Genomic DNA, 25,901 nt, shown 5'->3' with positions numbered 1-25,901 from the left:
TTTTTCTCTAAAAACCACATTCATTTTAACTTCTTTAAACTGAGGCAAATTTTCCTCAAGCTTAGGTGAAAGCCCTCAATCTAAGTAATCCCTAGTCCCTTTTTTCCCATTGAAATTCTAGCCAGGTACTACAACTAATTTGCATTTCGACTTCAGGGACTATTCCTTTGTTTCCATGAATTTACAGATTTTTTTTTTTATTCCATTCAGTTGAATCTTCCCGATCCTACCCAGAGCACAGCAAACTGCTGCCAGTCCTTAGAATCATGCCTGGAATTCACTTTATGAATCAATGTTTGCACTCTCATTTAGTTAAAACGGAAAGAAATGAATATGTGACCAGAAAAAACATTAGCACTGAACCCCATGTGATTTTTTTCTTCCTGCTGAATATGCTGAGCTTCAACTTGATTTTTCTCTTGAGAGGTATACATAGAAAGAGCCCCTAATTCTTCTCTTTGATAAACATGAGTGAAATTAATGGGAATCTTTCCATTGCACTCAACAGGATTTGGGTTGCAGCGCTCTTAGGAACGCCAACATTTGCAACAGACACTTGAAAACCCAATTATGGACAGCAAAAAATCTAGGATTGACTGCAGGCACTACGGAGGACAGGCTTACTCTCTCTGAGGTAGTGTAGGTGTGACAGGAGGATGTCTGCATTGTAGCTGGGGGTGAGCCTCTGGAAGTCATCCTTGGTCATTTTGCAGAGCTCCTTGCCGTCGATGTTCTGGAAGAGCAGGATGTCCACGTCCGGCAGCCCGTACTCCTTGACCGCCCACTCCAGCCACTGGCGCACGTGGTCAGTGCTCCACAGCGTGGGGTCTGCAGGGGCCACACAGCATAAAATCAGGCAGGGAAGGGCAATTGCTGACCACTGGACCGGGGCAAAACAATCCCCCCTTCACCGACTGCTGGAGGGATTGATTTGGTGGGCTGAGTGCGAGGGAGAACAACCGTGGAGAGCTGTGAGCTCTGAGTGCTAGAGATAAACCCTGCGCTGCTGAGTGAGATTCCCCTCCCTCTAAAAAAAAAAGAAAACTATGATGCTGAAGTTTTAAGTTTTTCTGTTCTGCTTGGGTGTGTGGCTTTTGGCTTTATATGAAGGGTTACTAGGATATTTTCACAGGTTGGTGAAGACAAAACAGTGCTATTCCAGCTGGGGACTCAAGGACAATCTCTTCAAACTTCAGAAAAGAGGAGGGTGGGCAAGCAAGCAAGCAAGGAGGATGAAACTTCATGATTTGAGGGTATTAATTGGACAGTTGACTTCTGTATGCAAATGGACTAAAACCTATAAAAATGTGAGATCTCATAACCAAGCCCTCTTTTGATTCCATCTTGGAGCCATCCAGGCAGTGGCACTGGTACTGCCAGGGGATTGCCTTTGAAGGCCCCTCAATAAATATCCATTTGATTCCCCTTAATTCAGTCTAGCCTCTGTTCCAGCTCCTCTAGGCATCACCTACACTAAGAACCCTTAAATGGTGTAACTCTCTTCATCAATGAATCTAGCAAAACCCACAGATCAGTAATAATATAATTAAACCAAACAACAAAAACATAAAAATCAAATACTCAAATAGCAAAAAGTTCCCCTCAAATTACTATATTAGCCACAATAGTCAAAGCTTTTCAGCTTTTGTTCTAAGCCTTTCAATTTAATTACAAATTCTACTTATGCTACCAATATAACTAAAAAAGTGAAAGACTCAATCTTAAAGAACATTAGCAATATGTTAATTGCTCCCACTCAGCTCTTCTGCCTCTTCATTTTTAGGCCTTTTTAGCCACAGATTGACAGAGCTTCTGGCCCACCAACATCACTGCAAGCTGCAGCTGAACAATTTCCAAAACTCTCCCTTCAATCCTTATCTTTATTCAAGTGAAATTTCCACTCGTGCCTGAAAGAATCTTTCTTGGGTGCAGGCTAAATAAGCACTCACAGATTTGGGCAGTTGTTTCACAAACTAGGGTGGGTGTCTAGTTAATAATATTAGAATATTAAAATATTCTGCATTTTTTTTCCCAGACTGATGTCCTGTACATTGCTACACCTGCATGGGTTTCTACTCAATACCTGAAGTATTGGCAAAATCACCTGGGGAAAAAGACTCCCAAACAGTCCAGATTTCTAGCAAAATGTTTTTTAATGAATTCTCTCCCATTCAACTTTTCCTTGTTCTTGAGTAAGGAACCAACAACATGAAGGTGCCTCAGCTCATAGCATGAAGAATTTATACTTTTTGCAGAGAAAAGATTAAAGCTAAAGGAAACAAATTCTCCAAGACTTTCTTCCTAATCATCTCAGTGACTCTGTAATTTTGTGATACCCTCAAAGCTGAGAATGGAGCACGTGGAGGTCAACTGGCTGTTGTCCATCCCACGAAAATCTGGGACATGACTGGCAGCCTAAATAGCTTTTCTGTGGTTTAACTACAGCGCCATTCCCTCTATTTTCACTATTATTCAGGTGGCCTGAAAGAGGTGGAGACCTCCTGAATTCCACCAAAAACCACTTAAAATAATGCCTCATCTGCGATGAAGTAAGCAGGAATCTAGAGAGATGCAAGTCTGGTGGTGAATCTTGGGTCTGGATGAGATTGCCTACACCTTACAGCAGAGATCTCTGAAAACTTCAGTTTGCTCTGAAGTGAACAACCAAACACCAGGAAATTTACCAAAATATTTTCATTATGTCTGTAATTTTTAAATGCGCCTTAGTTATGATAAATAGAAAGTTACCATGGGTGGAAATCTGAATTTTACTTCTAACTTTACCACGTGATCTGCGCACTGCTAACGTAGTAATCAAAACCAACTGATTTTTACCCAATAATTTCTTCAAGTGACCTCAAAATGTCAAGGCTGTGACTGTGACAATCTTCTTCCTTGAAAGTCACTCAGATCCACCTCAAAACACAATTCCAGGAATACACTAAAAAAAAGTCCCTTGCTGGGCTAACCATGCTAAGGATTACTAAAAGACTTTTTTTAAAAAAGTGCCAAACACCAGGAAGAGAAATGTTTTAGGAGAACATTCAAAAGCTGTGTATTTCAGTGTTGGCAGGACACTCTTCATTCACAGCATCACTCTCCTGTCTCCAGAGCAGAATTGACAATACCATTGCAGGGGACACTGCAACAGATTTGTCCACACCTTTCTTGACAAATAACTGAAATAATCACAGCTTGCAAAATTGGCCACAGTCAGTACTCTTGCATGTCTAAGCAACTGAAAAACTGCAAGAATATTAAGCAACATGGAAGAGGCAGAAATATTTCAGACAGACACCTCTCTGCTGGAGAGGAACCAGCAGCAAAACATTCCCTCCTGGCTGCAGGTGTTGAGTTTACCCTGTGCATATCCTGTGGTTTAGGAACACCCACAGATGCTGTGATGCTGTGACTTGGAAACAGGCACACTAATTCTTCTGCAAAATACTCCAGGTTTGTTTGGAGGACAAGGCAGCCAGAAGTGACAAAAAGGCAGCAGCCTTCTTGTCCCATCAACTGTTGAATCCCACAGCCAAGCCTGCCAAGGCTGACCAAGAATTTCTCAACTGTGCTCTTACATTGCAGTGGAGCTGTCAGTTTGCTTATTAAAATGTTTTATGCTGCCCCGACTCAGGGGGTAACCCACATAAAGGCTTTTCATGCCCTGTTTGATCCCACAGAAGCTACTTTTCAGTGTTTTCAAAGATAATCTGGTAATTTTGGTATTTTCAAAGATAATTTTTCTCTCTCTCTCCCACACACACCCTGCGCCAAGCTTGTCCAAAGGATAAGAAATAGAGGTTCTTCTTCCCTTTGCCCACTTTAGGGTGAAATCCCCCAAAAGGAGCTACAGGAGTCAGATAAGATCTGAGTGCCTGTTATCAGCCCGTTCTGCTGCTGAAATGGCAAGAACACATTGAGGAGGTGTCCTCACTGTGATCCTCCTCAGCTCATTCTCTCAATAACCCCTAAAAATTTCTGCTCTTTTCCTCCTCATTGCCCACATCAGCACTTTTCTCCAAACCCTCTAAATTAATCTTAGTGGGCTTGAGGGAAATGCAGGTTTTTTTGGCTTGCAGTTTTGGTGCAGAGGGTCTAACCTGCTGGCACAATGACTCTTCGTTCGTTGGTCGTCATGTTTGGGGGGGGAACGTGCTTCTCCTCCATGTAGTTGCCATAGTTCATCCCAACACTGTCTGAGCTGCTGACCATCTTCCCTCCTTTTGCCACGCTGCAGTCATCTGGAGAATTCCTAGGCAGACAAGAAAGGTGGGCTTCCATTATTATTCCAGTCCTTATTAATATCACCTGGAATGAAATGGAAAACTGGGAGTCGAGCACCTGAAAAACCCAGTACGCTCCACCCAGTGACTCTGCAGATTCCTTCAGCTGTCTAAAAACACCAACCAGGGTCAATGGACCACAGATTTATTTCTATTATCAAAGGATCAGGCTCTCACGTCTCTCAAAAAATTATAAATACTAATAATTTAATTCGAGACATGGAGTGGAGCCTTGGTCAGGAGCTTGTTCAGCCTGGTGGCTGCAGGGAGCTGCATTTCCCTCTCCAAACATCCCACAGACAACTGAGAAACACAGAAATACACTTATTGCTGATTTTCTGGGGGAAAACTATTCTTAGTTGCTGTTGTCCAAGGCTTGGAGAGCTGCCCACCTCCACTGCCATCGCTGTTCCACACTCAGCTGCACTTCATGTCATGCAATGAATGTATCCACATTCCTATGGAAGGCTCACAAAAAAAAAAACATTTGCCAAAGCCATGATTCAAAATGCCACACGCATGACTGGAAAAACCTTTCAGCTCCTGACTAGCTCAGTCTCCATGGTACTGTAGTCAAGACAGGGAAATCTGCAGAGGATCTGCAACCAGACACCTCTTTAATTTTGGCTTTGCCTTCTGAATAGAGTCTTTAGGTTTAACATCCCGCAGGGGGTTCCCTAATGGCATTTTAATTGCATCACAGTTTTCTTTCTGGCAGACACAGACATATTTGTCCCTTAATTTAATGTCTACAACGTGTTTCATCAGAGGGAGAAAAATTGCTACAAAAATCAAAATAAAGAACTCAGCCATGGGGAATACCTTTAAATGTAAAGAGGTTGTTTGGCAGGGGAAGAAGGGTGTTAGCTGGGGTTTGGCTTCTTTAGCAATACCTCATTACTAACAAGCTTTCCTTTAGTCCTGCCATTTAACTCCTGAAATTGTGCTGTGCTCTCACTAAACAAGAGGCAAGTCCTAGATTCATGGAATCATAGAATGGGTTGGCTTGGAAGGGAATTTAAAGATCTTCTAATTCCAACCCCCTGCCACGGCAGGGACACCTTCACTATCCCAAACTGCTCCCAGCCCCAATCTCCAACCTGGCCTTGGGCACTGCCAGGGATCCAGGGGCAGCCACAGCTGCTCTGGGCACCCTGTGCCAGCCCTGCCCACTCTCCCAGGGAACAGTTCCTAATTCCAAAAAATCCCATCTAACTCTGCCCTCCTTCAATTTAAGGCCTTTCCTCCTTGTCCTGTCTCTCCAGCTCTCTTGGAGCCCCTTTTAAGCCCTGTGACTCAGTTGTGTTCACTGCTCAGCACTGCCACGGTTCAGGAACCAGTCCAGTCATGATTCCCACATGACTGTTTTGGAAAAAACAGAACCAGCACTTGGAAAGCTGAAAAATTAGTGTACGTCTTAAATACAAAAATAAAATATCAAGTATAGCATTATTTTTTCTATGCAGTTTTTCTACTGATTTTACCCTTCCATGTTAAGGTAGAAATTAAAGGAAAGCTGCTGCTAACTTTCAGTTTAAAAATAAAACATATCAGAGATCATTCAATGGTTGACAACATCATCTTTAGGAGAAGGAAGAGGGCCTTGAATGTTGCCTGGAAGACACTGGCTCCACACACTTCTTCTAGGATGCCTCTAAACACACCACATATCAACTCTGCCCTGTGTAAAAACCCTGCAACTGCTCTGTCATCCCCAGGACTGAAAAACAACCACGGGGGAAAACACAGTCAGCACCTGCCACTGTGTGGTCGTGAATTCAGCCCTTCCTCTCACAACCAGGGCACTTGGGCAGTATTTTTCTCAGGTTTACTTTTGCTCTCCCTACCACACACCACTAAATATAACTCTGGGATTCAGCCTATTTCTGCCCAAACAGGGCAGAGCAAAACAAAGCTGCTTTTTGTTTCAGACATAAACGCTGAAGGAGAGCTTTTGTGATGGCTCCTTGTGAGTGAAATGTTGGCTTTTTCTGCTTCCCTTTCACAAATGTAAATGGCATAAACGTAGGAGTGAGCCTTCACTTTAAATTATGGATATTTGGAAACATCCTCCACCACCAGCCCTTATACCTGTGCAGATGTGGACCCTGACTCCCAAAAGCAATTCTGTTACAAAGAACTATTTGGCTTATTCACAAAAACTTTCTGTAAACAAGGAACTAGAAACACCCTTTAGTTTAACTGGCACAGTTATTTAATTTTGGTTTTTTTTTCTGGGGGAAGGAACTTGGGATAAAGGGACTCCAAAGTGAAATATCCCATCAGTAGCAGCCTGCAGCGCTTCTAGAAGCAATGGTGCATTAAAAACACTCTTGTAAACATTGAGCAGTAAATGATGTGAAAGATCCAGTAGCACACAGCTTTTGGCAATCTGACAGGGCTTCTGAGATGATTTTCTGATCTGAATATAAACAGACAGGGGTGGGGAAGAAGATCATAAGTAAGTCATAACTTTTCATTAAAATCCAGAAGCAGATGGTCAAGAGTTTTGTCCATTTAGCTTAGTGGGTGGACAAGCAAATCCCCTATCCATCAAATCTCCTAAGACCATGCTTAATTTCAGGCATGGAATCAGCTCCGTGGGGTTTAACAGGACTACTCTGGTACTTCAAATTGAGTGTGTGCCCTAAACCACTGAGCCAGGGCTAAACTCAACTGCCTGGAACAAACTTCTACAGTACAGACAGCAAAACTGAAAATGCAAGCAGATACTAGAAAACGGTGTTTCTAGTGCCCAGAACAACAAGAGAGTGATTGTCTGCAAAGGGTTGTTTTTTTTTTTTTTTTTTTTTTAAGGCTTTCTGTGAGTCTGCTTTATTTCTGAACCACCAGGGGAGCAGGTTGGAAAAGCAGCTTTTGGAAAGTGTGCCCAGAATGAAGGGTGCAGCTCTGCAGTGATTCATCCCCAGCTCCAGGCCTGAAATGAAACCAGAGATGTTTTTCTTCACAGCTGCCTGTTATTTTTGCCCTTTGTAAATATACTGTGTTACACCTGGAACTTAAAAAACAACAAAAAAAAAAAAAATAGAAAGAGGTAAGACTACACACAATCATGGTACCCAAGAACACCTTGTCCAGTCTTGAGCTGATAAATGCCTGCTGATAAAGTATTTTCTCCTTGGACATGAAAGCCTCATCTTTATGCAGTGTTACTTAAAATCAAGCTGCTTTGATAGTTAAATTTATCCCCCACTCCTACCAAAGCTGATTGGAGTTTTGCCAGCCATTGACTCTGATGACAGCAGATGTAAGTTCATAAATAAGTGTATGAAACACATTTTTTCCTTTTCACTATGCTACTATTTTCCCCAGGTGACATAAAACACCTGTGTTGTGCTGAAGTGCAAGGTGTCAGAGAAATTCAGATTAGGAATCAGCAGGTGTCATTCCTGTAATATAAACTCCTCCGTTCAATATTTCTGAGTTTCAGAGGGAAATAAATGTGAAAAGCTGTATTCTCCAAATATCTACATGCCTGAAGTTTATTTACTAAGAACAGCTTGGATTACAGAGGCTGCTACAAGGTCAGCTCATACTGAAGGCATTGCAAAGCTTGCTCAGCCTCATCCCTCATTCACTGCAGGTTGTAGTGGATTTGGTATCAGTGCTTCCTCCCCAGGGAGTTTGTCACTGAAAAAGTGGCCCCATGAAGAAAATAATCTGAAACTTCCCCAGAACTTCTTACTTTGAAGTACAGCGGGGACAGCCAGATGCTCCCAGGTGAGAAGGAGCCTGTGCCGAGACTCTAAAAAGCACTTCCAGGGGTGATTTTGGAGACCTCAGCACTTGTCAGAGAACCACAGAATGCCAGAATGGTTTGGGTTGGAAGGGCACTTGAAGATCATTCATCCCACCCCTGCCGTGGCAGGGACACCTCCCACTGTCCCAGGCTGCTCCAACCCCAGTGTCCAACCTGGAACTGAACATTCCAGGGATCCAGGGGCAGCCACAGCAAATCTGGGAATTCCATCCCAGCCCATTACCATCCCAGGGAACAATTCCTGATTCCCAGTATCCCATCCAATGCTGCTCTGAAGCCATTCCCTGTGTCCTGTCCCTCCATCCCTTGGCAATTGTCTCTCTCCATGTTTCCTGCAGCTCCTCCAGGCCCTGCAAGGCCACCCTGAGCTCAGCCCAAAGCTTCTCCTGTGCAGGTGAACAATGCCAGCTCTGCCAGCCTTTCCTCCCAGCACAGCTGCTCCATCCCTCTGCTCATCCTGCTGCCTCCTCTGGGCTCTCTTCCAAGACTTCTTGTGACAGCAAATTTTACCACAGAGATGTCCAGCACAACAGAGGCATGAAAATGCCAGAAAACTCACACTGGTTGAAATATCCCTGGGGTGCTCCCACAGGCTCTTGCCAAAGTGCTCAGTGACCTGGGCTGGGGAGCTGTACACAAATAACAAAATAAATGGGTGAGTGAGCAACTGGAAAAGGGATGGCCAGGGTGGGAAGGAGCTGCCAGGTCTGTGGAAAGCAGGGAGATCTCTCAGAAACACACCACTGGCTAAAGCTGCTTAAACTGGTGCTGAAGCCATGGCTAATCTCTGCCTTAAGGTGTCAAAAGCAATCCTAAAAAGACAAAAGAAAGAAGAAAAGGAAACTGCAGTCCCCCCTGAGCCACTCAGTCATGGCTCTGCTCTGTGTAAGGCTTTGCAAGGACCAGCAGCCCCAGCATGGGCCATGGAGGGACTGGAATGGGGCATCCCCCTGCCAGCAGAGCACCCAAAGCTGGGGCAAACACCTCTGTGTGGGGTGCTCAGGGTTACCTGGGCATCACTTAACCCTGAGGGTCACTCAGAGATGTCACCTGGAGGCACCTCTGGCTCCTTTGTCCCATGACAGCTCACGCAGAGCTGTTGGCTTTCTGTAAACACAACACAAGGTGCTCTTTTTACCGAGCTGTACACACAGCAACCGTTCATCTCCAATCAAACAGTAACTTTGGCTAATTCAATCCTTTCATTTTCTATTTTGTTTTCTTCCCTTTAGCTTTCCCCAGCTATCCTGCAACCCACAGCTGCTTTGAGCCTCAAGGCCATGGTGGCAAATGCAGGCAGTCAGTGTCTGGCTCACTAGAGGCCAGTCAAGCCATAAATATTCCCAGCCTGGCTCTTTGTGCTCCCAGCGTGGGGAAACAGCTGGTTTAAGTTTGACTGCACGTTGTCATTTCTCCATTAGTGCAAACACTTCAATATTTCTTACGTGTCAGGTTGGAGTGAAGAAAGGGAAAGCAGGGAAGGGGGTCACGAAAAGCCAAAGCTAAGAAATGATGTTCTGTATATACATAATTTACAATTAGATTGCTGCCTGGGACAAGGCTGAGGTTTGACATGGTGATAGCCAGGCCAAAGCCACAACGAGTTCCCAGTTGGCCTATAACTTTCAGGACCTATTTTCTCTTGTTTTTCTTTTATTGTTTTTATAGAAATTCTATTATGATGGTAATGGATTACATTTCTCAAATTGTATTTCATTTCAAGAGCTTGTAAGGCTGTTGTATTTGTGGTTTTGTAAAATATGAAATACCAGGAGATGGGGCCCTTCCCAAACCACAGGTGCCTTCTTTTGTGGGTAAGGATCATATAGAAAGTTAGGAAAATAGAACATGCCAGGAATAAACAGAAGTGACATCTTGTATGGAAACCATAATCCCCCATGTCTGTGGAATGTCTGCTGATTTTCACGATTAGCACTAAGGGGCTGTGAGGGTGCAAAATGCTAAAGCCCATGGTTAGCCACTTTTCCTTACCTTCTGTTTTGTCTTAAAAAGCTATTCCTAAACTTTAAATACTGAACACCCCCACTCATGCTGCCCTGATCAAAATGAAACACCCACTAATGACAGGGCAGAGGAGAAAACTCACCATCAGCTCAAAGTGCTCTGGACACAGTAAAACCTCTACAGGAAACAAAAAAAAAGCAAATATGGCAATAGTCCTGAATAATGACAGCGATCCCAACTCTTGTGGGTTCCTATGTCATTATTTGAAGATTATTTTTGTATTTCACTTCCAATCTGAAAGTCTTTGGTTGCTGGGTATTCAGTGGTCAATCCCAAATGCAGCCATGATAATTATGAATGAGCCCATTATCCCAGACTGGAAAGCTTCTTACTTAGCACCTGCCAGCCCAGCACCCCCAAAGAGCTTCCAAAAAAATAAAATAGTTGTAGTATTAGTGAGCTGAGTTTGTTTTTCTCCTTGGCAACATGTTTGCCTCAAGAACAGAGCCAAAACATGCCCCCACACACAGGCAAGTGCTGGTGTTAAGCTGGTGGATTTACAGAGCAACGAGGAGCTTCTTGAAGCAGTCACACATCCTGACTTTGCCATTTTTCCACTTTGGTAGGCAGCCACTCCACCAACCACCCAGTCACTGGGAAAAAGGATTATCAGTCTGAGATAATCAATATTTTCGTACCCAAAACGAACAATACCTTACACAGGCAGCTGCAATAAGGAAAATCATCCTCTTAGAAACATTTTTCAGCTCTGCCCTGGGCTGCAGTAGGGGCTGACTCTGCTGGTGATGCCTTTTCTTTGGTTTTAAACATGGTTAAGGGATAAAGACTTTTTATTTTGGTATTTAACAAGAATTTTTATGGTGTAATAATTTTTAAGGTGTTGGATATGTTGAAATGTAAATATATCGCAGATTGCATATACAATTTTATAGATTTTGTAAATTAGCGTATTAAACAAAGATGTTTTAATGAGAGGCTTAAATGAACAGCGTGACATTTCTCTATTTTAAAGCATTTTTCTTTTAGACAGACTTAATTTTAATTTATAGGATATGTTTTAGAGGGGATTTCGTTTTTTTTAAGACAGCAAAAGGTTTTTTATTTTGAGCTTTTTAGGATGTTTGTTTTATTTGGCTTAGTAGAATATTAGGATTATGTCAAGATATTAGGTTTAAAGAATTACAAGTGTGTATGCTAAGGGTATTGAGAATATATAAAAGGTATATAAAAACAAAAGGTAAAAAAAATCATCATGTCATCACTGGAGACAGAATCCCATGGGCTGTTGGGGGGTTTGGGCCAGGCTTGTTTAGTCTGAGCTGAGGTTTCCCAGGAATGCCAGGCTGGATGCTGGTGGTGTGGGAGGGATGTGGAAAAAGCCATACCCTGGAAAACAAGTGATGTCAGGGTGGTGGATGCACATCAGCCCTGCCCCTCCACGCGCTGGAGGATCACCAGGTGGAGGTCAGGAGGATGGGGCCAGAATTTTCAGTGATGGGATGAGAAGTGCTGGCTGTAAACTGAACCACAAGAAGTTCCACCTCAACAGGGGGAAGATTTTCTTTACTGTGTGGGTGGCAGAGCACTGGAACAGCTGCCCAGGGAGAACAAGGGGTCTCTGTCTCTGGAGACATTCCAGAGCCACCTGGATGTGTTCCTGTGTCACCTGCTCCAGGTGACCCTGCCTTGGTGATGGGGATGATCTCCAGAGGTGCCTTCCAACCCCAACAATTCTATGATTCCATGATCCTGTGATTCTGTGGAGCTGCTTAAGTGCTCTGATTAGATCCACCAGCATCACACCATGATGCAGAGGTGCTGGCAGCTTAAAGCTTCAAGCTCAAAGCCTGCCAGCCTGGATGGTGGGAGCAGGATGGATTTGTTGGAATAAAGAGCTCCACACAAATGAATTCTCCCTCCCCAGTGCCTGGGCACAGCAGCTGTCACACATCCTGACAGAACAAGGCACCTCAAGGGCTCCCCATTCCAGCTTGTTGGGTGTATGGCACAAAGAATCTACTCCTTAGGAGACTTTACATCATGGGAAAAAAAAAAAGAAAAAAAAAAAAAAGCACCAGCAAAGAAACTCAAGCTCACCCTGGACTCTGAAAAGTCCTCCTGTGTATCAGACGTTCTGAACCCAGAGAGTACAGAGGCTCTTTGATGAAAATTCAGGCAGTTACAATGCAAAGAAAAATGCTATTTCCCAAAAGAGCCAGCACAAAAGATGTATTAAGTGATAATTTCATTCCCAAGTGGTTTTCAAGCAACAACTGGTAGCACTTAAATCAACATTTTGCACATGATTAAATCCTAAGGACAACTAATTATTTCTGGCATTTCTTTAAAACTTCTCTATCAGCCAAGCTGATGTTGGAAAGCTTCTGCTGTGCTTTCGCTGCAACTAACTTTCAAAATACTTCTTCAATGAAATCATCATGCCGCTCATGGCAGGAGAAATTTATCTGTGGCCTGAATAAGACTCTGTGTTCCACTTCAGCCTGCCTGAAAAAGATGGATTACCTACAGTAAATGTCATTATTCCAAGCTACCTTTGTGTAGTCCCACCCATGGGCACGGCAGAGCCCCATGGGTGAGCATATTCCAAAATCACTGGGAAATCCGGGGATTTAAATGCTGTTCAAGCAGTACCCAGAGCCTCATGAGAGCATTTCCACGGAGTGAATTTCTCCTGAAATGCATGACATGAATTGCCCTCATTGTGGTAGAATTGCTCACGCCTAATTTGATAAAACATATAAAGAACAATAAACAGCAAAGTTCCAGTGTGGCATATGCAACCTCCAGATTTATACTACAGGGTGAATCTTTTGGCCTGACCCAAGAGCAATAAATAGCAGGAAACAGGATTGTTACATTCAGGTGAAAGATTGACTGTAGGGTAGCACAAAAGGTCTCATTAGATTTATGTACCTGGAAGGAACAGAATTAATGTACTTAAACTCCATTTGATACCACCTGTGACAACCTGCATTATATATGCAACAACAGCCAGGTAAATGACAGCTTTAAATTAAACTTTTCTTGCTTTATTTAATTTAAGGCAAGCCCCCAGGCTGTATTTTGTGGTGCTGGGCTGCAGGGTTTATCTGGAAAAATACTGTTATTGTTAAAGAAAAGTGGGTAGCTAATCCTTGTGCAGCACACCGAAAATAACCCTTTAATTTAATTCTAATGGCATTTCTCTGATATTCACAGGAATGCCAGCTGAGACTGTTAAGTTTTCGAATTTAATGTAGGGCAATTACCTTAAATTACAATTAAATTACACTGGGAAAGTCCTACCAGAGGGGGCACATTCCTTCTCTGAGTGGATGCTTAGTTGGGGATGTCTGAGGGGTTCAGTATGTTCCCAAAATTTTATACCCTCCTCCAAAGGACAGAATATATGGCCAGGAAGCACAGACACAGGGAGAGGGGAGAACTGGACAGCAAAATATTGCAATGTTAACTTCTCCCTGGCCACCACTTCGTGGGATCTCAATCCCTGCTTTGCATCCTGAAATATTCACATGCAGGTGCCCAGGACAATTACAGAGGATACCCCTGGAGACCCTGGGGGCAGCACTTGCATGGCTCTGCAATGTGAGGCTGCATTTTAGACACCTCTGGGACAACTCATACTTTAAAATGAGTCTAAAATAAGCAGGTACACTATTACTAAAAATGGAATGCAGCTTCAAGTGCTCCAGGTAATGCTTGCGGTAATATTTAACATACAAAGCATTTTAAGAACTGAGGAAATATTATCATTTAATAATATCATTTAAGGAAATAATTATATGGGCTGCAAAGGAGGAGAGTGGGGAAGGCTTCTGAAGAAAGGAAAATGAAAAGTAACTTACAGAAAGTCAAGGTAGCACAATCTGATACACACTTTGTTTTCCCTAAAACTGGCAGAAATATCACATTTCAATTCCCAGAGTGCAATAACACTACATATTACATACACACATGTCTGTGAGATTTAGAAATGCCAAATGTATTTATTTTTGTTGATTGTCAGGGTTAGTTCTCCATTAAAAGTGTAGTGTTAAGATCTATTTTTTCAGGTATGAGTTAGGCCCTATAAAATAAAAGTTCTCTGACAAAATAAAGAGTGTTTTTTAATGATTTGCATGTTCAAAAATTATTTTTGTGTATAGTATGAGCATGCAATATTTTTTGTTCTTCTGCTAATCCTTTTTTTTTTTTTTGTAGCTTGTAAGGACTTTTTTTTTCTTTTTCAGCAAGTCATGCCTTAGGAACTGTAGTGAAGTTTGAATTTTCCTTGTCTCCACTTAGGAACTCTGCACTGATTTTTCAACAGGGAAGGCTGTAAAAAATTTCAAGGCTGATTCTGAATCAATACACCATTTGCAATTATACCTGTGCATTTGCTTAGCACAAAAAAAAATTAAAAAGGCACCGAAACAGATTAAAGACACCTGAACTTCTGAATAAGCAGCCTTACAAGAAGACTTCCTCTAATTCTCTGTAACTTCAGCTCACCATTTATTTCTAAAATCTTAGACTACTGACTGGAAATTCTGATTTGACTTCAGCACAATTTCCATCCTCACCACAGAACAGAGGAGGTGTGATAAGCTGGCAAACCACTCTGCCCTGCTTGTGGTGCTCATCACATCAGCACAGCAACTGTGAACAGCAACCACAGAGCCCAGGGCTGAGGTTTTCCTGAACAACTGATCCTGGGAGATGAGATTAAAACACAGGTGTTTGTCACAGGGAGATGAGAAGCACAAGCTTCACTGATACATCACCAACAATTGTCAGCAACTGACTCTTCTGGACCTTCACCCTTCAGCAACACCAAGGGAAAATTGTTTTGACAGTCAGGCATTTTAAACAGGAAAGCACCTGTTTGGACAGTTTCCTTGAAAAAAAACAACAACTTCGTTGTGTTTTTTCAGATGTCCCACAAGGTGCTCCTGAATTTGGGAAAGCCACCAGTCAATATCCAAAAATCCATTGCAGTATCTTTGCAGCCTAATTGATACAAATCTCCTCTATAGTGACATTCCCAAAAAAAAGTCCTGAAACTACAGTTAATACACAGACAATGTGGCCACTGCCTGTTGAGCTGAGTAATTTCTTTTTCTGTTCCTTTCTACTTGCCTGCCTGCCTCTTTATTATGCTGTTTTTCCAGCAAGAGTTCTTAAATCCAGCTCCACTTTTTTTAGGCATTATGTTCACAGTAAATACAGAAGGAAAGATCAACAGTTCACTCCCTCTGCCATTACAAGATTTTATTTCCAATGTTCCCCTCCCTGTTTGGTTATCTTTGGAGCAAAGGAAACTGCCCAAATTGATGGATTTGAAAACTTCCATGGAGTCCTAGATCACGCACACCACACCCTTCGATGGATCAATGGTGCTGCTCCAGGCTACAGCAAATCCCCATTTTATTAACTTTAATATGTGCTCTTTCATCTGGTGTGCAAAGCAAATTCACATCCAAAAATTATCTGCAGTCAGAGGAAAGGTATTGCACAAGCTCACGAGAAGTCTGTGCCTGCAGCACCTGTAAAACCTGAACACGTCTGATAGGTCAAGGTAAGGCAACCTGGAGCCTTCTGGGATGGCGGCAGTGGCCAGGTGGGATATCCTGAGGTACCTAAAATGGTGCTGAATACACAGATTTAGACAACTGAGCCACAGCCATCACTAAAATCCCTGTTCTTGAGCCACCACCAGCCTCGTTACCTTGACCCGTTAACCTGGTTGGGGTTACACTCCATCTTGATGGTGACTCTGGCCGGGGGCTGTGACAACCAGTCCTGCTGGGGGACACGCGGGCTCATCTTGGAGGTCTGTCCATATTCACTGGAGGAGGAGGCCGTCATCTCTGTCTTGATGAGGTGGGGAGATCCGTAGGCACACTCGAACAGGGACTGGTCTTCGCTCACCACCGATAACGCTTCCTGCAAACCAGAGAAAGGTCAGAGCAGCCAGTGCTCCCCAGGGAAAAAGGGCTCGTTCAGCTCACAGGGAGGTGAACAGCCTCATGCATCAAGGCAAATTAAGGCTGGAGGTTAGGAAAAAGATTTTTACTGGAAGAGTGATGAAGTACTGGAATTGTCTGCCCAGGGAGGTGGTGGAGTCACCATTCCTGGATGTGTTTAAAACAGACTGCATGTGGCACTGGGTGCCATGGTTTAGTTGAGGAGTTAAAGGCATGGGTTGGACTTGATGCTCTTGAAGGTCTCTTCCAACCCAGTGATTCTGCTCTGTTCTATTCATTTTTAGACCCAGCACTGTTGTCACTGAAGGTGAGGACTCATGGTGACAGATGTCAGCACATGACAGGAGAACAGGGGAACATCTCCCTGGGGAGAGCCTCCCAGAGCAGCTGAGCAGATGCACAAACACACACTACCAAACACTTGGGAACAGAGAAGAGGGCAGAGTGTGCAGCCAAGCTCAGGTCTGTGGGGTCTCAGGAGCGATGCAGAGGATGTGCACAAATTGCTGCTCCTGACAGGAGCAACCAGAAGCCAGGCCCTGCTGACCTGCTGGGATTCCCCTTTCCTTCCTCAGGGACCCAAGCCAAGTCCTTTCTGGACCAGGAGCCAAGAGATCTGGGCACAGCCTCTAATCCAGGGACACCATGCCCACCAGCCACTTCCCTCCCTCTCACGGATAACTCTTCCTGGTGGAAATCCCACTCTGGAGCTGTGGGAAGGGCTTCCCACCCTCTTTGTGGCAGCACTGGGATCATGGTCATCGAGGGCAGCAGGGCCCATCAGGTCCCTAAGTGCCATCATGTCTATCTGGAGCCCAGACAGACACCAGAGGGAGGGACAGTGACCTTCTATCCCCACTGCCAAGCATTCCTGCTGGCACCAGTTCCTTCCCTGAGCTACTGGAGTTGAGTCTTGTGAGCAAGGCAGTGCCTGGGCCAGGTTTGGGATGGTGCTGTGGCTACCACGTCCATCAGGTGTGGGAAGAGCTGGAACTCTTGAAGGGACACATCCCACCTGAGATGAGGCTCCCCAGCCACGAGAGCTGGTCTAGGCTGCCACACTCTTGCTGTCCTCCAGCAGTGCACAGGCTTGGGGAAGTTCTCCAGAAACAGAATTCTGAGGACATCCACTTTCCCCAGGGGTCGCTTTGGGTGGACAAGGTGCAAATTCAAGCACTGGAAGGGGCTGCCCAGGGAGGTTTGGAGTCCCCACCCCTGGAGGTGTCCAGGGAGCACCTGGACATGGCACTCAGTGACAAGGTGAGAATCAAGCACAGCTTGGGCTTGATGGGCTAGGAGGCGCTTTCCAAGCTCAGTGACTCTGCAGCCCAGTGTGTGACTCCTTCCTGGCCCTGTGGCACAGAATGGAGCAGGAGTGCAGCCCAGCACCTCCTCCCTGCCACTGTGGGGACAAGCCCCAGCTCTGGGGTGGTGAAGAGGCTCCGTGTGAGCCCAGGGGCTGACAGCAGCTCAGGGGGACGCTGGGCCAGCTGGCCATGGCTGTGAGTGTGGGGGCCAAGGATCAGGGAGTGGGGGAATCCTGAGCCAGACTCGGGGCAGGGAGCTCCGTGAGGCAGCGTGGGTGGGCTGTGCTCCTGCCAGATCTGCTGCTGACGGCCAGAAATGCATGGTGCTGTCAGCAGAGTGGAAGGGAGAGAGAAAAGGGACGCCAGCTCCCCACCCATGGGAGGGTGGGTGGATGTCTGAAGGCTCCCACCCTCCCTGGAAGAGGGTTTTGCTGAGCTCCAGCAGTCACATGCTGCCCTAAAAATCAGTGTTTGTTCATTCTAAGACCCATGGTGTGACTCTTGCAGATGTGCTGTGCAGGGGTAAGAGCTGGACTTCATCCTTGTGGGTTTCTTTCAGCCCTGGATATTCTGTGATTCTACATCCCTCCTTCTTTTTATCCACCTGGTTTGTGAGCCCTTGGGGTGCACTCTGCTAATATTCCTAAGTTTGGTCTGCAGCTGCAAAGGTGGGGACATCGCTTCCAGTTTCCTACTGCTCGTGAAAACTGAGATCACCCCTTAATCCCAGGATTTGGGGAGTGGGATCTCAGGCCCTTCAAGCACCCTGAGACTCATGATTGAATTACTAACCCTAACACAGAGTTTCAGGCAGTGACCTGCACCTTTTTACTGCTGGTTTTCAGATGTCATCTGAGTGGAAAGATCACTACTGGGCTGCCACCAGTGGCTTCTCAATTTTCACCCTTCCTTCTGTGTTCTGCACACTCTCCCACCAACCTGCAGCCAGCTACCTCTTGCCTCTGGTTCTGTGAGACAAAAAGGATGCCAGAATAACACCTCTCCTTTTTGTCATGCCTCTCATGCCAGAAACCTCTGCTGTTGGTGGTCTGAAGCTTTTCTGAAGAGCCTTTTCTGAGAAAACCTGCAGAGCAAGGTGTGGGGGGGAGATGGCCACTGGTCCCTTGGTCCCCAAGGATTCTTCCCTGGCTCCACTGAGAGACTGCAGGGAAGTTGATGTGCTTGGATAATAAAGTAACAGAGATCATGTAACAAGAACCAAAGAAAGAAGATGTTACACTGGAAGGAAAATAAAGAGTTCTTTCTCATGGATACAAGAGATCTTTTCATTAAATAACCCCCCAAAATTAAATATATACATGTGCACAAACACAACCTGGCCAGGTGATCACAATGCATCCCATGCCTGACACTACTGAATGCACAGCTCCCCCTTTTCTGTCCCAGTCCGTGAGACAAAAAACACGTAACAAAAATGATAATTTTGGAAGAGTCAGCTCTCGTAAATACACCAAAGTGTGAATTATACACAACAAAGCTGATAGAGATTGCAAATAAAGCATTATTTAACTCTGTAAACCACTTACTAATGGACCTTTTCAAAACAGGCATCAAGCACTATATAATGGATTTATTTCTCATTCTCCCACACAAGTGAAACAAAGCAAATTTTTCTGGTTCCTATTAAAAATGACTCCACCTAATTTAAGTTAATTTATGGATATTTAGGGTAAATATAAATGTACAGAGCAACAAGAAAAAAGGTTTTTCTATTTATTTGCATTACTAATGACAACAAGCACTGCTTGTACTATGGGTGCCCATGCTCCCTGAAGAGGGAAAGTGCAAACATTTAAACTTCCTGACAAGCATAGTAAATGCTGGAATTATGAACCAAATTACCTAGGGCTGTGTGAATATCTACAACTACGGGTACAAAACAACACAAAAATCAATGAGCCCGAGAGACAGATTTAAACGTCATGTTTCAGAGCAAAATTCATGGAGAAAGCATGAGCTTTCTCAAGCTCAAGCTCAGCCTGAGTTTAGCTGTGGTTTAACAGCATTCATCTGTACTCCATCCTGCTGGTTATCAGTCAGTGCTCGCTGGCAGGTCTGGGAAGGCTCTGCAGGAATAACTGAGCTCCTGCCAGCTTTGTGTGCTGCGGGTCAAGCCCTTTGTGGAGGTTCATTAATGTGCACTCAGCCTCTGACATTCATCCTCCCTGGTGCTGGCTGGCCTGTCTGGAAGGACAGCAGGACAGCAGGACAGAGATCTCCCCTCCCTGGGTGACAAAAGCTGCACCAGCCTTCGAAGCCTCTGTAAAAGTGTTGAGGAGTCAGCACAACTAAAGAACATGGCCCATGCTGGAATCAGCCTCGTGTCCTCTTCAAGCTCTTCTTCCTCTCAGGGATCTTAAACCAGAGAATCAAAGAATGGTTTTGGTAGGAAGGGAACTAAAAGATCACCTCATTTTGATGCTTTAAGTTTTAGCTTTTGTATTTTCCAGATTCTGCACTTCATTGGTGTGTTACTCTGAACTCCATACCAAGTGTTCCAATTTCTGCTCACAGCTCAGTCACACAAACCAATCCTTTTCCAGCCCCAGAACCAAGGACACTGCTGCAGCTCCAGCCCCAAAAAGTGCAAACAGCAGAGAATTGAGGAGAGAATCTGGGAGGGTGGGACTGCAGAACCTGGAGCTGGGATTGGACAATGAACCCCAATGTGGGGATGGACCCAAACTTATAAAAGTGTGACAACTCCTGACCCATTGTCCATCTTGGGTGTAGCCATGGCCAGGCTCCTGCACTGCCCAAGGTGAATCCTTTAAAGGCCGTTTAATAAATTTATTTATTCCTTCAATACTGTCTAGCTTCTGTCCTAGGTAGCCTCTTTAGGCAGCAGTTTCACCTTCCACTGTCCCAGGCTGCTCCAAGCCCAGTCCAGCCTGGCCTTGGACATTTCCAAGGATGGGGCAGCCACAGCTGCTCTGGGCACCCTGTGCCAGCCCCTGCCCACCCTGCCAGGGAACAATTCCTAATTCCCAAAATCCCATCCAGCCCTGCCCTCTGGCAGTGGAAGCCATTCCCTGTGTCCTGTCCCTCCATGTCTTGTCCCCAGTCCCTCTCCAGCTCTCCTGGAGCCCCTTCAGTCACTGGAAGAGACTCTGAGGATTCCCTGGATCCTTCTCTTCTCCAGGTGAGCACCCCCAGCTCTCCCAGCCTGGCTCCAGAGCAGACAGGCTCCAGCCCTAGGATCAATTTAGGCCACTTAAAAGGAGAGGATTTCTGGCCCAGGCTTTTCTGAATCCACTGACCTCGCAAGACCTAGGGATGCTGAACAACCAAGAACTCAACCAACCTGACAGAACCACCCCTGAAACTCATCCTGGGGAAAAGAATGGAAACAGCACCCAGCAATAGGAATTCCTCAGTTATACAGGAATGTCTGCTAATGGGCGTAACTTGGTGTCCCCAGACTCTGAGCTGTGAAAGAAAGGCTCCAACAGCAAACTGCTGTCCTGGAACAGCTAACAGAAAGCAGTGTGGGTTCTTCATTTCCTAAATACAGGGACTTTAAAAATCTGCTTTGTGTTATAATTGTAAATATAAAATTTGGACCAAATCTAATGCAAGAATCGTCAGAACTCACCATCATGAAAAAATAGCGGCATGGTCTTGCCACATATAAATGTAAACAAAGCTGTTAATGCTGACAACGTTTGGCAAGGTTTTATTACATATGGATGCCAGTTCTGTTCCTAGTAAATGCTTTTCATTACTCATTTACATGTTAATCTCTTTTTCTCATCCATATTAATGCTGTCTCTGGAAAAGTTTGGCAACATCAAGTTTTAAGTGGGATAAAGAAATGTAAACATTAATAATTATTACAAAATAATTACAGGTTTCTTTCAGTTTTGCAAAGGTTTGTACCTCTTGGACAATAATTTTAGCAGTGAATGGGTCACCTTCCTGGATTTCACACGATGCAACATATTCTCACAACATCTCAGAAATGAAGCCTTTAATTTCTAGTAATTAATATCTGGAGTAAAGGGATATGAAGAAAAGAACACATGGAACTTAAAGGAGAAGGTGGGAAGGGTCTTTCATACAAGTCTGTGAAGCAGAGCTGTTGGTATTTGAGGCCAAAACTGAACATGGATTTTCTAAATTTCATCTCCCTTTCTCCACATATTTCATGCCATCACAGCAAAAAAAGAAAAAAAACCCACAAAATCCAAACAAACTCACGTTCCTTCATTATATTCCTTTTATATTTTAATTGCTTGTACTATGACAAACCTGGCTTCTCCCTTGGACTTTCTGTACTAATGATAAAAGAACAAAATGATTTCTCTATTTGGTTTTGACTTACACACTTCACTGATAAGTTTAAAAAAAGGAAAAGAATAACAGACTGACAAATCTGTAGAACAATAGGTGCAGCAACGCCTTTAAAGTAGGCATAAAGTCATTAGGACAAAGGTGTTTACTTAATCAAATGCTGGATTACTTGGCCTAGAAACATGAAGTTACAGGAAATGTGATTGAAGTAGTTCCCATCATGAGAAGCACATGCAAGCTGCCCTCTCCTTTAAATGCAATATCAGGAACTAAGGACAAAGACTTTTTTTTTTTTCTCTAACGTTTGGTCAAACTTAAGAAATGGCTACACAAGAAAATAAGGTATGAGGTTGTGCAGCAGAATTTGCTTGGGATGAGGGATATTGGGGAATAAACACAGCAGTAGGATTTTTAAGTACTTTGGAGGCCACTGTTAGAATGGACAATGGTTTTAAATTGTGAACTGGGTTGGTTTGTTTTTTGTTTTTTTTTTCATGAGCAATGGTTTTAAACCGAGGGATGAAAGGTTTATATTATATTTTAGGAAGAAATCCTTGGCTGTGAGGGTGGTGAAGCCCTGGCACAGGTTACTCAGGATAAACTGCGGATTCCCCATCCCTGGAAGTGTCAGGGTTGGATGGGGTTGGGCAAGAACTGAACCCAAGGAGGAGGATGAATGAGGGGACACAAATACAGCAAACCCCCTCATTGTACACTGAGATGCTACAGAAATAAAATCCATTTTTTGCTTCCTCAGACAGCATTCCCAGACTCCCAAAAGGACTTGTTACCCTTGGCTTACAACAACACTGCAATAAAGAACTTTTAATTAACTTTGCCATATGCATTGCATTTATACAATCTATTTTTGACACCAGTCTTACAGTATTTCTCCTCATAGATGTAAACACATGTTACTTTTCTAATCTGATTTCATGATAATACATAGGTAAGCACAAGCTCTGACCTCCCCACAGCCAGAATCCTTTCAGACACGGGCTGTTTCTTATCACTTCTCAGATGTCTACAGTTGGTCAGAAAAAACTCTCTGTTCTAAAAAGAATTCTGACATACTTATTTTCATTCTAAATTAGACCAAAAGCTGTTATATGAAAACTTTCACCAAACTGTTTATTATGAGGATTAATTGTAACACACCAGCGTGTGTTTTGCAGATGTTAAAATTTTCTAATAAACAGTCACATTTGGACAGGACCTGCATTTTCTAAGGGAAGATTGTTCTCATTAAGGCCATGCAATTAGCTCCTTAAGTGTTTCCACGCTTTAGTGCTCTTGGTATATCCCTTGTATACCTGATAACATTTGTTGTTGAAGGTTTATAAACTGAATTACAAGAAATTGGATTTATATATTGAATTACAGCTGTCACTGAAAGAAGGGGCAGGTGACAGTATGGAGGAGAGTACACAGGGCACAAGATTTGACCAAGTCACTCTTCTTGCTTGCTGCTCTTCTACCCACCCTCCCCCAGACTGCATCTTCTGATGCTCTAGGGAAGCTGCTCATCTGGAGTGAAAACTTAATTCCAAACAGGCCAGGAATGTCATTTGCAGGCTAGAACAGAGAGCACAGGGAGGCTGGACAGCAGAACCTCCCCGAGCACTGGGAACTCTTCCAGTCTGAGGCTCTGCTCACGTCTGCAACAGGCACCACTGCACGAGGAAACAAGCTGGGGTTGAACTGCTTAAAGAGCCTAAATCTGCAGCCCTGCTCCAAAGCCAAGCCTTTGAGCCTTGGATTCATTGCATCCAGCAGCATTCCGGCGAAACAAAAGGCAAATGATTGATATTTTAGCCCTGATGTAGCTTATTAATCATGATGCTTGTACAAGTCCCTCCTGACCATTTGCAGAAGAAGGATATTCAATATGGTGTGGGGAACATACTGGAAAAGGTTACTGCTTAAAATGCAGTCACCTGTGTCAGGAATTGCAACACACATCTGGAATATGTTTTCCTTCCAAATCTCCGAGTCCTGGATTCATTAGATCAGACAAAAACCCGCATATTATATTCATGAGGAGAGTTCAGGAACAACAAAAAGCCTTGGCAAGTACAAGATAGGAAAGACAGATGTTGTCCTCACCTCCACCCATGAGAATGTGATTGCCAGCTCAGCCAACATCCTCCACCTCCTTTCAGGGAGCACTTGGAGACTCCGTGTTAATCCAAACACAAGCCCGGTGCTGCCACTTATCAGCTCTCCTCACCTCTTGCTGAGAAAAATACAAGGATGTTTGGAGCCCCACTTGAAAAAAGGAAAAATCAAGCATCCATCAAGCTGATGTTATGAAATTGCAGGCTGCATTAATTTCTGGGAAACAGCAGCAGATGTTTGAGGCCTGATCCTGCAGCTCTCTTTGCGTAACTCTGACTTCACGGCTAACGTGAACAGAGCCCTCGTGGCTAAGCCCAAAGGCTTAATATTTTGTGTCTTAACAAACAAATTCTGAAATACTACGAATTCAAATGCAGAGCCTGGTGCCTTATCACAATTTCTAATAAACTGTCATTCCTGAAATGTCAGCAAACTGTAAGGTAATATTTGCAGCATGAGCCATGCAACTCCACATCTGCAAGGGCTTCAGAAAATAAAAAATCACCATTCCGTTATTGCAGATGGTGAAACTTTGGTCAGAGTTACTAAAAACTGGTCTTAGAAAACATATCTCCCTCATGCCAAGCTGTGTGCTGTGTTTGGGACTACCCTGCATTTCACACATTAAAATTATCAAACTGACTAGAGCGATTTCCAGAGCAGGCATGAGCACCTGATTTTAAGAGTTGTCATTTCACCATCAATTATTTCACCTGCAGTTTTTATCTGCCAGCAAAGTGCAAATGAATAGTTTAGCACCAAACCAAGATTTAACATATGGAAGTAGGAAACTCATAGATGTCACAGAGATGAAAACTTCCACCCTGCACCTATTTCAACCATCTCTACACCTGACTGGGCTTCAAGCTGCACCAGGCTCCTCAGTAAAAGTGGACCTCAAAAAACTCCTCCTTCAAGAGGAAAACTACTTAAAGACGGAGAAAACACCAGGTTTTATCAGCTGCACCATGAGCTGAATGAAGAGGGTGCAGGGTTGGAGCAGCACAATAATCAGAATACGTATTCCTGAATGATTATGTCAACCTTAAATCACCAGGGCTGGAAACAATACAAATATATCCTGCAGATTGTATACTGAATACAATATATTGCATTTTTAATGAAACTGGAGCTTTGTATGCTTATTTTAGCACTTCCATCCATGGAAAGAGCTCGAGCAGTGAAGTTTGAATGACTTTTTTTTCAGTCAATACAATAGACTTTTCTTCCTTTTCATCTTGAGAGTATTGTCAATTATAAACTTTGAAAGCTTGAAGTTTCTTGCTCCATCATGCTTGGCTGCTAACTTCTAGGCCTTCAAAATGCCTAGAAAATTGGGAAAACTTGAATATAGAACCCTTTAATTTCTATTTCAGCCCTGGGATAGCCTGTTGCTGCTACTTTGCTTTTCAAATACAAGACTCTATCAATCTTAAGGAGCAGCCAATATTCTACTTTGTTAAAAAAAATACAAACATCTTGAGTGTTTTTTCCGTAACCTTTCCAGCAAAAATTTGCTTTGCAAAGCAGGTTGCAGGTTTGTAAAATGGCCCAGGGCCCGACAGGAATGGAACTGAGGCTGCACACACCTGCTAGGAGCTAACAGACCAAAATAATATCGGGAAGAACCTTGGGAGAGAATCTTGGGACCAAAAAGCACCCAAAACAAGGCACTGATCCCACTCTAGACCATCAATCTTACCCATTTTTTTTTGTTGTTCCACTCAAAATCCTTTACATCTTGGCCAGCCCCAGCAGTTCAACTGGGGTTTCTTCAAGAATTGCTGTTTTTTAATCAGAGTTATTCTCTGTCCAGAATCAAAGCTCTTCCTTGTACACAGTAACCACCCTCAACAAAGTCTGGAAACTTTACTGAGTAAATTTTTAACATGAGTTTTTAGCCTTATTCAAAAGGTCTGTCCAGTGTTATGGTAACATTTGCAACTCTCTTCCCTACCATCTAAGGAAAACTACAAGATTATACGTTACATTTATAATTTGTTCTGCTACATTTAGTATTTGTTCACTGTGGTGGGTTGACTTACCACAGATATATTTTATATATAATCACACACTCCTATTTTATATATGCTGTATACACTCTTAAGTGTATGTACACATGCAC

The 25,901-nt window shown here is 43.7% G+C and overlaps 1 protein-coding gene across 1 annotated transcript in view; it reads right to left on the bottom strand.

The window, feature by feature from the left end:
* The window catches only part of ERG (ETS transcription factor ERG), a 37,110-nt gene extending 13,307 nt beyond the window's left edge, over nucleotides 1–23,803 (bottom strand). The window contains exons 1-4 of the mRNA XM_062514980.1: nucleotides 23,742–23,803; nucleotides 15,779–16,000; nucleotides 4,101–4,252; nucleotides 625–828 (exon numbers count right to left, since the gene is read on the bottom strand). Of these exons, the coding sequence (XP_062370964.1) occupies nucleotides 625–828; nucleotides 4,101–4,252; nucleotides 15,779–16,000; nucleotides 23,742–23,803 (640 nt within the window). The remainder of the gene's footprint in view (nucleotides 1–624; nucleotides 829–4,100; nucleotides 4,253–15,778; nucleotides 16,001–23,741) is intronic.
* Between the last annotated feature and the right edge of the window lie 2,098 nt (nucleotides 23,804–25,901).

Source organism: Cinclus cinclus, chromosome 2 (assembly GCF_963662255.1).
Source record: "Cinclus cinclus chromosome 2, bCinCin1.1, whole genome shotgun sequence".
In the NCBI taxonomy this organism is placed as follows: Eukaryota; Metazoa; Chordata; class Aves; order Passeriformes; family Cinclidae; genus Cinclus; species Cinclus cinclus.
This window is presented reverse-complemented; position numbering and strand designations above follow the sequence as displayed.